Below are 15,737 nucleotides of genomic sequence, written 5' to 3'. Positions count from 1 at the left end.
TAAAACGCATAGTTAAAATATCTAATTGATGAAGGCTTCCAAATGTAAATTGTCCAAAGTTTCAAGTTTAAAGATTACAATAAAGTGTTATAATAAACTCTCTTTGTAGGAGGGCAAAGAGATTAAGGTAACATTGATTAATTCAATGAAGAACATCTTTGAAACATATAGTGCTTCTCATCTCAAAGAGAGTCTCCCTGTGAGAGTATTTGTAGATTGTCTCAATATGTAGTTCTAAATTCACTAAAGTGTTCATCATACCTTATACAGTAAGTCATGGATTCTATGAAAATAGGAATTCTTAAGCAAACAATCTTACAGTCTGCCCAAAGTCATAAATATTAATCTATAACAAATAAATATGCATCACAAAGTGGATCTTATTAAAAAATTAAATTGTCAACGTTTTAAAATTACCTATTTCTTTTTAGAGATTTCATTTTAAAAATCAATGATTTTTTTGACTTTAGAATTTTTGAAATTATCCCCAAAACAAAAATCTATATGAAACTATGATGTTTTTAAATGGATAGGTTTAAATTTCACGTCCACATAGCAATCTCATATTCGACTTCGAGTGTCTAAACTGGGGACCCTCCTAATATCCAATGCCCATCATGGCTTCTCTTAATATGGGGGTCTTACATTAGGCACTCATTAAAGGTGGGTAACTTACATGAGAGGTGGACGTTTGAGACAACTCTAACAAGGGCCGTAAGAAAATTGCTCCATAATGTGATGGAATAGCATTGAAATCCTTATACAAAAGCATTATCATCACAATAAGTACTTCACGACATCAACAATTGTGTGCATGCATGCATGTGTGTGTTTGTGCCCCGTGCGAGGGCGGGCGCCTCTGTGTGTGTGTGTGTGTGTGTGTGTGTGTGTGTGTGTGTGTGTGTGTGTGTGTGTGTGTGTGTGTGTGTGTGTGTGTGTGTGTGTGTGTGTGTGTGAGAGGTGTACATTGGGACAAGGAGTTCAAAGAAGAAAAAGGAGAGGATTGAAAAACAAGGAAACAAGGTGAATTTCATTCATGAGGCCTGCCCGAGATTGGTGCACAGAAAAGGGAGCAAATTGGAAGCTCAGAGAGACAGAAGAAAAAGAAGAGGAGAGAGAGAGAGAGAGAGAGAGAGGTCTACAAATAGCAAGACATAGGATTTAAAGGAATGCGAATAGCAAGTGGAACTTTAGCCCAATCATAAAAATGCAAATGAAAATAAAACAATTCGGAATTTTCACTTTCACTAAACAACTCGAGTGATTACTATATTTTACCCATTGGCAGGCCAAAAAGAGAGTAGAATAGCTTAAGGTTAGCACCATTGGCACCCAAGACTCCACTTGGGAGGATGAGATAACGAACAAACAAGATAAGGGACTAATAATGCTCTGGCACTTGGCAGATTGGTTCTAAGGAAGTTAAAATTTTAAATCAAACTTAAGCTGACATGATCCATTCAAATGCCAAAGAATTACATATTCAATAGACTAAAGCAAAGACATGAACACAAAAGGGAGAATAATAGGTAAGACTGAAAGTGCACTCATGTTGCACTAAGTAGTTTAATCTTCATTGTCTCTTCCACAACAAGATTTCCAAAAGATGGTGTTTTATTATCAGATAAGATCTTCTCTTTCTAGGCTTGTAATATCCTAAATCGTGAAAGAATCTAGTTTCATGCCCTATTGATTTTGGTGAAGTAGCTCATTTGGTGACACAATCTTCATGTTTTATGCCATAATAGTTCTTTTCAAGATTTTGAATTCCAATCACATTTGTTGGGATTTGTAAAAGGTCTCTCTAGTATGTTTTTACATAAGGGTCGAAAAACCTCCCAAAAATGGCAATTTTGGTATTACTTTTGCAAATCCATTGTGCAAAGTGACATCTCATTTGCAAAATGTAATGATTTTACAATCTTACAATAAATCTTTGGAAGACATGTTAAAGTCATTCTTTTAGATGTTATCATATTCCTTCCAATGGCTAGATGTTGGCTTGATGGAGCCTATGCTTTTGCTCGTGTACTACAATCCCACTTCAATCTCTAGCAATGGTTAGAGGTTAACCCCATTGAGCCTAGTTGCTACTCAAGAACTTTAACCCCTTCCCAACCTTTAGCTGTGCCTAGAAGTTCGCACTATTATGCCTATGCTAGTGGCCCCTTGGCTTTATCGAGCCTAGACTTTCGATCATGTCCAACGTTCCTTATTATGCTAGAGGTTAGCTGGGACAAGCCTTAGTTGCTCATGTATTGGACCCTCCCCAACCTTTAGGTGTGGCTAGAAGTTGGCACTACTTCACCTATGCTAGTGTTCATGTAGTAAGCCCCTTGGATTTGTTGAGCCTAGGCTCTTGATCGTGTTCAACTTTCCACCCTATGGCTAGAGGTTAGCTAGGACAATCCTAAGCTACTAGTCATGTGTGCATAACTGCCCTCCTCGACCTCAAATTATAGGTAAAGGTTAATTGTGTTGAGCCTACGCTACTGCTCATGTCATACGCTCCTTCTTGAACCTCTAGCCACGGCTAGAGGTTGGGCCCATCAAGTTTCTTTGTTAGGCATGTTGTAGCCCCGTTCCCAACCTTTAGCCATTGCTACAAGCCCCACCCCCAAAAACCAAATGGGTGTCTGAATTTATAAAACGATTCAAAGTAAATGCATGGCAACTTGTAAGAAAATACAATTACACTACTTTGAATTGCTGATCTTTGTACATACGAAATTGAGAGCAAGACTGCCCCCCACCCCGAAAAGCCAAATTTTATAAAGAGATTCAAGTAAAACTTGAAATACAACTTCACTTTGAATTGCTCATCTTTGTACAAACGAAAATGAGAGAGAGACTGCAAAAGAGAAAGTAGAGCCTGACAAAGGATTTTGCATTTTGGAGGCAGAGGATACTTGATTAAGACACATACGTGTTTGGCTCTTGGCACTCCAATGAGGGTAATTTTACAAGGTAAGCAAATAGGATCAAGTAATTCACAGCTCTTAAGATAAGCAAATAGGATCAAGTAATTCACAGCTCTTAAGATAAGCAAATAGAATTCACAGCTCTTAAGATAAGCAAATAGTTCTATGCCCTTGTATGCCCTTGACATTGCAGAATGAAATCTTCCATGGAACGCTTCTGTGCTGTACTAACTTCTCTCACAAGAAGTACCCACATCCCTGAGAGCTGTTATCTTTGACAAAGCACATTTTGCAGCCTTCAGTCATTGCCTCAGACTTCATTTTTCCCTTGACTTCTTGTTATGTTGTTGGGCAGAATCTATTATCGTTCTTGTTATCAGATGCATTATAATAGGAACATGAATTACTGCCAAAACTAATGTCCATGAGACTCAATCTCATCTGTGCTACAAATATTCCTGGTTACTGAGCCAGCATACGAGGTTTCAGTTTTGCAACAATTATTCCGAGTTTCAGAGCCAAATAAGTTCTCATTGGTGCAACAAGTACTCCTGAACCCAGAAACAGGAGAGCTGGCGCATAGATTATCGTTTGTGCAACAAGTATCCATAACTCCAATGCCACAAGAGGTTGCTTGATGAAAATGATTATGCTTTTCGTTGCCACAAGATAGTTTGGAGCTACCTGCTGATCCCAAGCAAGGAGTTTCAAGCTCAGCAACATTACGTCCAGTCCCTAATCCCTCCCGTACGATAGCTACAGTAGAAGAGCAGTCAACAACTTGGTACTGTGACTTTCCTACCACACACTGCCCATGATAATCTTGAACTCCTTGATGATCGTTGTAGCAACTACTATCATGAGGCCTTAATGCCGCTTCATTTTTTCTTGATTTGCAGCAAACTGAACTTCCAGAAAGCCTTGGCTCTAAAAAATTAGCTTTGGCCTCAGATATGGTAACTGCAGTAGAAGAGCAGTCAAAATTTTGGCAGCCCTTTGTACAGGTGTCTTTCTGGCATAATCTCCTTATTCCGCTGCTTAAGCTCTGACCATTCACTTCACAACATGCTTTTGCCATGCAATTGCTCACAAAATGATCCTGGCCATAGCTACAATCCTGTGGTCTTACAACCCCTTCATCCTTTTTTGATTTGCAGCAAACCGAACTGTCAGGAAAGCTTGGTGCTAAACAACCGGCTGCACCCTCAGATATGGTAAGCACTGAAGAACAGCAATCTATATCTTGGCAATCGTTTGAGCAGTCATCTTTCTGGCACTGTCTTTTTGTAATTCCACTACTAGAGCTGTTGCCATTGAGTTGACAGCATGTCTTTGACGCACAACTGTCCACACACGAGCCATCATGTTGTGGCCTTACCACGCCCTCGTCTTTTCTTGATTTGCAGCAAACCAAACTGCCTAGAATTCTAGGACTAGCACACGAGATTTCGGTTTTGCAACATTTATTCCGAGTTTCAGAGCCAAATAAGTCATCATCGGTGCAACAAGTACTCTTGGTCCCAGAAACATGAGATTTGGCGCATAGATTATCATCTGTGCAACAAGTATCCCTGACTCCAATGCCACAAGAGGTTGCTTGATGAAAATGATTATGCTTTTCGCTGCCACAAGATAGTTTGGAGCTACCTGCAATTCCCAAGCAAGGATTTTCAAGCTCAGCAACATTACGCTCGGGTATAGTAGCTACAGTAGAAGAGCAGTCAACAATTTGGTACTGTGACTTTCCAACCACACACTGCCCATGATTATCTTGAACTTCTTGATGATTGTTGTAGCAACTATTATCATGAGGCCTTAATGCCCCTTCATTTTTTCTTGATTTGCAGCAAACTGAACTGCCAGAAAGCCTTGGCTCCGAAAAATTAGCTTTGGCTTCAGACATGGTAGCTGCAGTAGAAGAGCAGTCAAAATTTTGGCAGCCCTTTGTACAGGTGTCTTTCTGGCACAATCTCCTTATTCCGCTTGATCTCTGACCATTTACTTCACAACATGCTTTTGTCGTACAACTGCTCACAAGATGATCTTGTCCATGGCTACAATCCTGTGGTCTTACAAGCCCTTCATCTTTTTTTGATTTGCAGCAAACTGAACTGTCAGGAAACCTTGGCGCCGAACAACCTGCTCCACCCTCAGATATGGTAAGCACGGTAGAACAGCAATCTATATCTTGGCAATTCTTTGAGCAGCCATCTTTCTGGCAGAGTCTTTTTCTTATTCCACTACTTGAGCTCTTGCCATTGAGTTGACAGCATGTCGTTGACGCACAACTGTCCACACAAGAGCCACCATCCTGTGGCCTTACGGCCGCCTCATCTTTTCTTGATTTGCAGCAAACCGAACTGCCTGGAAATCTTGACTTCAAGCAACTTGCTCGACGCTCCAATGTTTTGTCACATTGCTTATCGCAATGATTATGTTTATGGCTACAAGAACTGTGTTTATGATTGTGTTTATGGCTACTACAACTGTGTTTATGATTGTGTTTATGGCTACTAGAACTGTGAGGACCACATATATGTCCTTTATGCCTACCTAGCAAGAGCATACTATTGAAAATTACAACGAGACAAGAACCCATATCTGCAACAACTGCACCCCATAGCGATGCATACCCTGCCATAGCAAGAGCAATAACAAGCACCTTTACTGTAACTGATACAAATACGTTCTGTTGGATCTTTCTGTGGACCCTTCGACTAAGCTCCACGGCAGCTGCCAGCTTTCTGAGATCATTTGTCATAAGAGCGATATCAGCAGTCTCCATTGCAACTGCTGAACCAGCAACACCCATAGCAATACCAACATCTGCAGCAGCTAAAGCTGGAGCGTCATTTATACCATCGCCAACCATACCAGTCATCCCCATAGTTTTCAATTTCTTAAGCACCTCCACTTTGTCTTCAGGAAGCAATTGAGCATGCACTTCTATTTCCCCCAACTGCGACAAAGCAAGCGGCAGACTTTTGAAAATATTTTTCTTTTAGCTGGAAGAAAAAAGCATCTATATGCACCACATTTTAATCTATTGAGTGAACAGTTCCAAGAGGATGATTGGTCCCTGGTCTTTCCAAGGCTAATTTGTTAAGAATTCATAGTAATGAAACTAGTGATTTCGCAAATCAATGGTTCCCATTTACCTTCATGCATGCAGCATTTGCTGCAGCCACACTGTCTCCGGTAAGCATGGCAATCCGAAGACCCAAGTTCTGGCCACACATTTTGTATTCAAACAATGGAGAATCAATTTCCTCGGAAAGGCAGTATTTCATTTCTAAAGTTTTTCTAGTTGGAGGAGGGTCTCGGAAGCAAGTAGCTGTCGATCCTTAGTAGTTTGGAAAAGGAAAAAATCAAGCACAGTCTTACCCTCATGTTACTGACAGCTTCAAGTGCTTCTGGTCGAAGTTGATCCCCAGCGCACAAAATTCCTACAGGCCTGCCATCCACACCAACCCAGCAAATAGTCCGCCCCTGGCTTCTCCAAGTTTCCAGCATTGTTGATTCGGTTCTTTCAGCTACAGATTACAGAACATATATTAATATTGAGATTCAAAGAAAGAACCAATGTCTCAGATCTTACTCTCACCTTTTGACAAAAGCAATATAGTCACACCTTCAGTCCAAAGGAGCCGGCTTGCTAGGCGGTCATTCCCAATGTCAACTTTATGCCCATCGACTATACCACTGACACCTTCTCCAACCAGTATTGTAAAGTCTTCAACATCACCAGAGGGTTCAATACCATGCAACTTTGCATGCGCGACCAGTGCTGAGGCCATTGGGTGGTTTGATTTGCTTTCAATGCATGCAACCCTTCAAAACAGAATCAAACAAAATGAGTCGAATACCCAAGTTTCTTCATCAAAACAATCTTAAGTTCAGATCTGTCTAAAGGTTGATTTACCAGTAAAGGAGTTTTTGCAAGCCTGTGTTACTACTCAGAGGCAACACCTCTGCCACTTGGAAATGCCCCTCAGTTAGAGTCCCTGTCTTGTCCATTGCAACAACTTTAAGCTTTGCAAGAGCCTCTAGACAGCTACCACCTTTAACAATAAGACCCATTCGAGCAGCTCGAGCAATTGCACAAGTTGTGGTCATAGGTGTTGATATTACCAGAGAACAGGGACAAGCCACCACAAGGAGAACAAGGGCTAGGTATAACCAGTGCCGCATGTTATGGGCATGCACAGACAAAGGAATGGTAGCAACTGCTAAGGCAACAATCACCACAACTGCACATGAAAGAAACATCCATTAAAATCATAGAACCAGCCTCCCTTGGCTCCTGAGAGAACCCCAGAACTAAGTTCAGAAGCAAGAGGACCCCATCACCATCAAGCCAGTCTGCTGAAACTTCCAAAAATTCTATCTCACCTGGAGTGTAATATTTTGCAAACTTGTCCACCAACAGATCCATGTGAGAGCGCTGAGTTTGAGCTTCCTCAACTAACCTGACCATCCTCGATACTGCAGAATCCTCAGCCAAGGCAGTAGTCTCGACACAAATAAATCCTGACAAACAAGACACCAATTTCAGGTTAGTTTACCTGATGGTTCACCTGAACATTTCCAATGTCTTTGAAACTAACATACCTTGCATATTCATTGTTCCAGCCCATACACTTGCTCCAGCCTCTTTCTCTACAGGTAACGATTCACCGGTCAAACTGCTCTCATCTATTAAACTTTTTCCAGAGATCACAATGCCATCAATTGGTATAAGCTCTCCAGCTTTCACAGAAAGTTTTGTCCCCATTTCAACCTCGGACACTGGAATTTTCATTCCATTGTCAGCAAGAACAGCACTCTGCGGGGCTAAACTTGCGACAGACGATATGGCTGATCGAGCCTGCCCATACATGTAGCATCATGTCATCTTTGAAGAGGAAGACAAAGAAATAAGTACTTGAAGACTTTGAAATACCCTTGTTGACGGAAAAAACATATTCAAGATATATATCAGCAGGAAGAGAATGAGTACTTCCAGGCTTTGAAATCACCTTGTCACTGGATCGTGACTCAAGCCAGTCTGCAAGTGTGAATAGAAAGACAATGGACCCTGCTTCCAAGTAATCTCTGAGACCAACAGCACCACCAACTGCGACACACACAGATACAATCACACAGTCATCACTCCAACATATTATCCTCTTTTGATGCAGAAGTCGAGAACACCTTGCCTCAAGGGATATGCTTAAGTATAAGATCTTGCTATGGATCCTTAAGAAAGGAACCTGCCTGCTATGAGCATCAGGACATTAATGTCCAATCTCCAGCGTCGCAATGAGACCACACTTTTCAAAAATATGGGTGGTATGCCAACTGCCACTGCACCTAAACCGACCCATCGTAATGGACTGTATATGTAGGAGAAAAAGGTTATTGTCACCAATAAGCCAGAAGCCAATGTATAGGGACTAGGCCATTTGTGGGATTCCTTCCACTCCCCAGGGTGATGAATACTGGCTTCTAGCCTTGCATCATTCAAACATTTCACTGGATTTACACACAAATCAAATATCAGATTCTAATTGATCTTCCTTAACATTCTTGTCCAATTCCAAATTTGAAAAACACATTAGCCATGAATTTTGTAAAAATTACGCGACTATGACGTAGCACAATTTCAAAATGAAAAGCAATTCAAGCTACAAAAAGTGATAAGTATACATGACCACTTGCCAGGCTGGAAAGACAAAGATAGCTACCTAATCGTGCAGCTGAAGTTACCAGTGGATCATGGCATACTGTCACAGTTTTGGCTACAACGTTGACTGATATGTCTTGAACTCCAGGCAGAGGCTCCAAAATCTTCTTCACTAAAGGAGCTTCTGCAGGACAGCAAATTCCCAAAACATCTATGGTAGTCCTCTGCAAAGGTCCCCCTTCAGTACTTATGTTCAACTTTACAGCCCCTCCTTCCAGAATTGGTTTCTCTAGATCAAATGGTCGCAACAAAGAGCAAGTGCTATCGCTTGAAAGCTGATTTCCCACAGAAGCACTGGAACAGAAGTCTTTAGACAATGTATCGGCTGGAATAGCATCATCATGGGCTTCAACTTGTGGAGCCTCATAGGAGAAAAGATCAAACAATTGTCTAGCACACTTTTTCAGTCTTCCATAAGATTCTCCAACTCTCACAAGACGCCCGTGACTGATAAACTGGGATGCACCATCATCAGTGACATACGCATGGCTCAGCATAAATGAACCATCACTCATAGGTACCAAATAGTCAAAGTGATCTCCATGGGCAATTTGATCATGGCCACAGTCTTCCTTGTGTAAATGGTCTTTTTCATCAAAAAGATCCTTAAAGCATGGACCACGTAAGTCCCATGGCATAGGAATGGCACATCCTGCTTCTTCCATACACTAAAACATTTAAAAAAAATCAGTTACAGGTTGAAGAGATCTTAAAATAGTCCTCTTCATACTTCATAGTCACAAGGTTGTCCCATGTGTGTGGGTGAGAGGCTACGACGACATCCGAGCATACAGGAACATACTTTGACAGCAATTAGAAGAATAGGACTAGACTATTCACTTCAAAAGTAGAAAAAGAAGAACATCAAAGAAACCCAAACCTTAACAGAACCTACTGGCTAGCACGGTAGAGACAGATATGAGACCGAGATTCTATTAAGGCTGAGAATGTAACAGAAGGCTGCTTGGATAAATACTACATTTGATAATATCCAGCAATGTGCTGGCATTTATCAAAACCACATTTTCATTTAGCACATATCTCTTTGAAGACAACCTCTAACAAGGTGCAGCAGGCATGGAGTCTATAACAGCGCTAAGCTGTAAACTACAGAGATATAGACCAGCAACCATGTAGCCAAGAGCCATATTAATGTGTATGAAAGGAGGAGTGAGGTCTAGTAAGGTAAGCTTAGTTTCGGGGTAAGGCTAGATAGGGAGGGGTGTGTGTGTGTGTGTGTGTGTGTGATAGTGTGAGTGTATGTGTGTGTGTGCGCAAAGAAGGCGACTATGCTGCATACTTTTTTCCGCCAACAACAGCCATGGACTTGTATGCTAGCATCCATGTGTGTCAACATGAGGACTTGTGCTTATGGTCATTGGATTACTGATCATTGGGAGGTTGTCATTGGGAGATTTGTAGGAAAGATACCTGGCAGTCCTTTCTCTACTGCCCTGATACTTGACTGGAAACAAGTACTTTCTAAGGTCAAATGGGCTCCTGATAATTGCTTGGGGACAAACTCAATGAGGAGAGAAAGTATTCATTAGAGTGCCATCTTTGACATTCCACTCACTTTACAGGAACCTGTTCGGGCATACAATCTCATGAAATTGGGAATCAGATACATACATGATGTGGTAGATGATCAGGGCTATGTCTTATCTTTTCCTCAGGCCACTGCTTCCTATGCATTGGGAATGCATCATAGGTCTATAAGGAAGAAAATTGCTGATTTATTACATCCTTTTCTACCTGTTCCTCCTGTGGAGGACACAAACAGGCTTACGGATTGGCAATTGCAACCCTCTGCTACATGCACTCATCATGTTCCTCTTCCTGCCTTAACCTCCATCAAAGCCTACACGCTTCTTCAGCCTGCTCCATGGATTCAGCAATATGCTAATTCTCTGTGGCATATAAGGAAGCCCCTCTCATGGTGGTGGAAGAATCTCGGGATGTTATGGAAGTGTAAAATGCCATTGAAACAAAGACCTTTTCTTTGGAGATGTACGACAAGCACATTGTCAGTGGGGGTCACACTTGCTAAACGTCGCATTGCACCATCCACATGTTTAAGATGTCAGGCTCCTTCAGAGACTGTTCTTCATTTGCTTTGGCACTGCCCGTGTTCTAGGATCCTCCTCAGGAGAATTTCAGATTATCTTCGGCTCCGTTTTCCGAGTCACAAATTTGGGAAACATTTCTGGCTCTTTGGCAGATTTACGAGGTCTTTGTCTCAATACTCACTATTTCTCTCTTGGGTGAGATATTGGGCTCTTTGGACAATCTGGAGTGAGCATAATTTGGCATACTTGGGTCGGCAGATTCACAAGTCATATGAATCTTTCTGAGCCTCATTGCGGCAATCCTTATATGATGCCTGCCATGAAGGTGATATGGATGCTTCTTGCATAGAGCTTTTCTTTTTATGTTTCCGATCTTTGGGATACTCTCCATTTCGGAGACCTCCCATCATGTAAATTTATGAGCATATAAATATACTGCACTGGATATTACCAAAAAAAAAAAGTGTGTGCGCAAAGAAGAAAGAATCTGAGTCAGATTCAGCCATTCTGATGACAGCACTACATTTATTGTCAGATCTTTTGAGCTGAACTTCCGAGTGTTCTCTCTCCCAGAATTGCTAGTGTTTTCTACCTTCTTATGTGTACGCATGTATTGAAGCGACATAGTGTGGGTGTTGTACCTTGGCATATCTTCCGAACTAGATGTCTTGTGTTCTCAATTGGTGATTGCGAAGACATTGGTTAAATCTTCATGTTACATTAGCTGTGCTATGCTACAGAGAAGTGTAGGTCTATTTTCAACAAATTCATCTACAAAATATCAACATATTTCTTTCTTGTGCCACAGAGAAGAGAAGTGGATGATATCTAAAAACGAGAGAGAATAGATCATCAAAGGGTAAATCAAATCTTGTATCCTGGGGATATCATAAGATACTTTCAAAATCTAAATATAGTCTACGAGCATCAATACACACATCCTTATATCCCAATTCTTGAAGACCCATCAGAAGATGTCGCTATCAGATTTCATCATGCTCTACTTTGACAATTCTGATAGCCTTTTTTCACATAGCAAGAACCTATGCATACCCTACAAGAATTATCTAATTCCCTGCAATTCCATGTCTCCTCAAGTCTAGGATTAACAAAGAGTTAAGACTAAAGTAAGCATAACTAAGTTATGGCCTAGAACAATCTTGGGCTCCAGCATTGGGATGTACCTTTGCAAATCTAGTTGTTGTCTTGAGATATATCTCCTCAACGTATTCTCTAGCCTCTCTTTGAAAGATCTCATGGCTTTCCTTCTTCCCTTCAGTTTTCCCCTCTACTTTTCACCCTTCTCATGCACTAGATCTCTTCCACATGACAAACTGACATGAAAGAAAGTTCTCACAAAGAGCCAATAACAAGTCTAAAAGAAAAGCTCTCTTTTTCCTTCCAAAGCACAAGGAGCAATCTTTAAAGACATAACCACTCAACCAAACAGGTGCATCCATTCCACTCCGATTCTCTTGGGAAATTTCTCGCTCTGATACCACTGATACAACTTCCTCCTCAAGTCAGCTACCATGATCATCTTCACAGAAACAGCGACTAGCAACTGAACCACATGAATCACAGTCTAAAACTCACCACCCACTCATAGAGCGCTTCCAGCTCACCCTCGAGCACATAGAAGTCAGGAATAAGGTCTATGGCCTGACACTAGTTCAAAAGACATCCATGTCTCATACCATGAATGTCCCATCCACAAGGAAGCCATCGAACTAGCTTGCCAGCCTGCCATGCCTATAGCCAAGATCCACAACCTAGGTACTGAACAATGAATGCCCATCATGCATGCCAATATAAAACTTAGGCCAAGGCTAAATACATCATGAATGCTTTTTGGCTCTTAGACCTCTAATCCAGATGGTATTTCTAGACCTTAGCCCTAGGGCCTTACACCCTGGATTGATAACTTCACCCTCTAGGTTCTTCCCTAACCCTAGAACTAGCTACTAGCAACCCATGGTTAGCCAATGATGTAGCAACATTGAGGCGGACTTGGCATGTGACTTGATAAGGTTTCTTTCGGCCACTCTCTAGGACTTCAAACCAATGATCCCAAGGTTCTGGTACACACGAAAGATAGTGATCTCAGGTGGTCCCAAAGAGCCAAAAATGCAGATTCTCACAGCAAGGCGACCTGCCACTGTATTGAAAGGGAATTGCTCTCTAAGCACTAATAATTGACAGAGGCACGACAGGATCACTCCACGCATATGCTCAATACATCACAGGCTCTCCATCCGTTCATGATGAATATTGTATCATCAGTTGACAAAAGGCTTCATGTTCTTGCATACATTGAAGAACGATGGAGTCATTTGATAATTTTTCAAATAATACCACCTTAGCTCTGATCCTTGACTGGTAGCTTCAGGCCACCAATTGCATAGTCCAGACACCACAAGCAATCTTTAGCATAAAATGGGAAGAACAGCATATACTTTGCAACAAAATTGATAGCAAATTCACTGCAAAACCTGCTAATTACAACGTTTATCATCAGATATTTTCTAAATTATCTTATACTTTGTGCACAAGTTATCGATTTTATAAGGAGGTTTCCTTACTATGGGACACTAGCACAAGTTTCACCAGAGGATCTCAACTATGAAGATCAAACGACATTTGATGATTCATTGATATGATCGGCTAGTGGGTGAGGTGGATCCCCCCTTAGGAATTACAGCGTTTCAAAGGCTCGGTAGCCATAATACATAGACCATAGCTTCATCACCCTCCACCCGATTAACATCAGCATGCACATAAATCCCAAGACCTACTCACTTATTCATATGCCATCATTCTTCAGTGGCTTTAGGGAATGAATCGTAACATGTGTTACTTCTTTGGACCAATTGGTTGCCTAGAGTGTCTGAAGTTTCACTCGGTCAAACGTCTTGCTGTCCACCCCGTAAGACTGACTTTTAAAATAAATTAATTGGTCATGGGGAAAAGGACTGGTTATATTTTCACAACCTATAACTATAGGTTAAGTTCAGTTCATTCACCAAAATAAACGTTGATCTAGATTGCCACACGTACCAACTTTCAGTTTGCACATTTTGTTGATCCAGCTAAGAGTCTATGGGCTCTTGCTAAATTCATCACAATTTCCTTCAAAAGTAATCTTTAATGGGTCATTAGCTATGCCCATACTATTTTTGGGGGGAACTATTGGGCTCCTTCATAGATGGCTTATTCCCTTCCATGTTTGACCCTGCTAGAATGCCCAATTTCATTTTGGAAGAAACTCGACCCCAATTTCAGGGGGCTCATGTACCTCCTTATTTTTCTTCACCTCCAGCCCCCAGCCATCGCAGTTTTCTCCCTTAGCAATTATCATTCGTAAGATTTCATTGATGTGAAGAAGCTAGAAACCTTTTAGCTCCAGATCTTTTTCCTGGTTGAAATTTCTTACTTTATTGTCTAGCTTTTCCCTCTCCCTCTTCCTTAGAACATCTTCCACCTTGCATCTTCTTGTTCACAGCCACTGCCCTGGGGCTAGTTGCGTGGCCTATAATCGGCCTACAAGGATGAACTGCTGATACTTGCTGCAAGCGGGGTGGAGACATGTCAACGTCTAAAGCCTCTTAAAGATACACAAGGAAGACTTGGACCTACGGACCAATTGCGAGCGCGACTTTTCTAACTCTCAAGCTGCGACGAGAACTTTGCCGGGAGGAAAGTTGACGAGACACGCTGCAAGTGGGTTCGCTTCCTGCGTTTATTCATTCATTCCTTGATTCTCATCGTTGCCAAGTTGCCGCGCAAACACGGACAAAAACAGAATTTCCTCCTCCAGCATTTTTACCTCCTCCAAAAGCACGTCTTCCATTAACTCTCCGCGATGAAAGTGTGCGTGGATATGACCACCTTCTCGGAGGCAACATTGCTCCTTTCTAGGATCTCCTACATCTTTGTTGTGATCTGTAAAGCAGAGCTCGGGCTTCTCGCTTTGAAGAGGGAGCAGGGGCGGAACCAAAACGTAAGAGAATTTGCCACCTTCGAATACGAGTAAGTGATCGTCGTTGTAATGCGGTTGATGGGTCTGCAAGATAAGCAAAGATCACAATGGAAGTTTAGGCAGAATCAATATAAGACGGCCTTAGAAATAGTTCTACAAGAACACACAATTTCATCAACACCGTCAGTATAGTATAATCAATCAATGCAGGTGAGTGGATTGCAGCCTTTCAGCTTTCGTGATGAGAGCTAAAGAAGAAACTGTTGCAAGAGGTTGAACTTCCAGCAACCCAACACGAGACAACCGAAAGGAAAAACCGCCGATTCGACAGAAATGCTTAGAGCGAAAGAAGAAACTGCCGCAAAAGGTTCAACTTCCAGCAACCCAACACGAGAAAACCGAATGGAGAAACTGCCGTCTCTACATAAATGTAAGAAATTCATCTGGATTGGATTGCAGCAGCAAACCAAGTGACCACAACCAGATGAAGGAGAACACAAAAGTAAGCAAGTCATCTGGATTTGACTAGCACAGCAAACCAAGTGAATTCACAACCAGATGCAGGAGAACATAAATTCATCTGGCTTGGACTAGCAGCAAACCAAGAGAACATAAACAGAAGAAGCAGAGCACAATTGTAAACAATTCATCTGGATTGGACTTGCAGCAAACCAAGTGAATACAACCAGAAGAAGCAAAGCACATATGTAAGCAATTCATATGTTGCAGCAAACCAACTCAACACAACCAGAAGAAGCAGAGCACAAATGTTGATCAGAATATGGACATACTCTACCTTGGTAGAGGGGGCAATGAGGTGAGGAGCAACCAGAGTCTCCATATCTAAGGTGGCCTCCATAGCTAAGGTGGGTATGAATGCAAGGAAGAAGAGAAGAGCTTGTAGGTGGAAGGCCTACTGGTTGATGCATGGCCATACTCTTATATAATGTAAATTGCTTTGGTGGAGTTTCCAATGTTCAGGTGCCACCTTAGCTCAAGGCCCCAAGACCCAAGTGGGAATCCATTCAAGGTCTTCATCCATG

At 41.7% G+C, this 15,737-nt stretch overlaps 1 protein-coding gene across 1 annotated transcript; it reads right to left on the bottom strand.

Annotated features, from left to right (window-relative positions):
* Nucleotides 1–5,161: 5,161 nt before the first annotated feature.
* LOC147885601 (putative inactive cadmium/zinc-transporting ATPase HMA3) lies at nt 5,162–14,796 on the bottom strand (the record flags this gene model as incomplete). Its single annotated transcript, XM_087396159.1, has 12 exons — nt 5,162–5,209; nt 5,278–5,880; nt 6,080–6,148; nt 6,306–6,454; nt 6,553–6,752; nt 6,844–7,171; nt 7,314–7,451; nt 7,533–7,788; nt 7,940–8,037; nt 8,178–8,435; nt 8,648–9,314; nt 14,542–14,796. Coding segments are annotated over 12 exons (3,069 nt in total), but the record flags the coding sequence as incomplete, so codon positions are not given.
* Between the last annotated feature and the right edge of the window lie 941 nt (nt 14,797–15,737).

Source organism: Dipteris shenzhenensis, chromosome 25 (genome assembly GCF_047967505.1).
Source record: "Dipteris shenzhenensis isolate YYH24624 ecotype China chromosome 25, Dip_SZ_1.0, whole genome shotgun sequence".
NCBI lineage: Eukaryota > Viridiplantae > Streptophyta > Polypodiopsida > Gleicheniales > Dipteridaceae > Dipteris > Dipteris shenzhenensis.
This window is presented reverse-complemented; position numbering and strand designations above follow the sequence as displayed.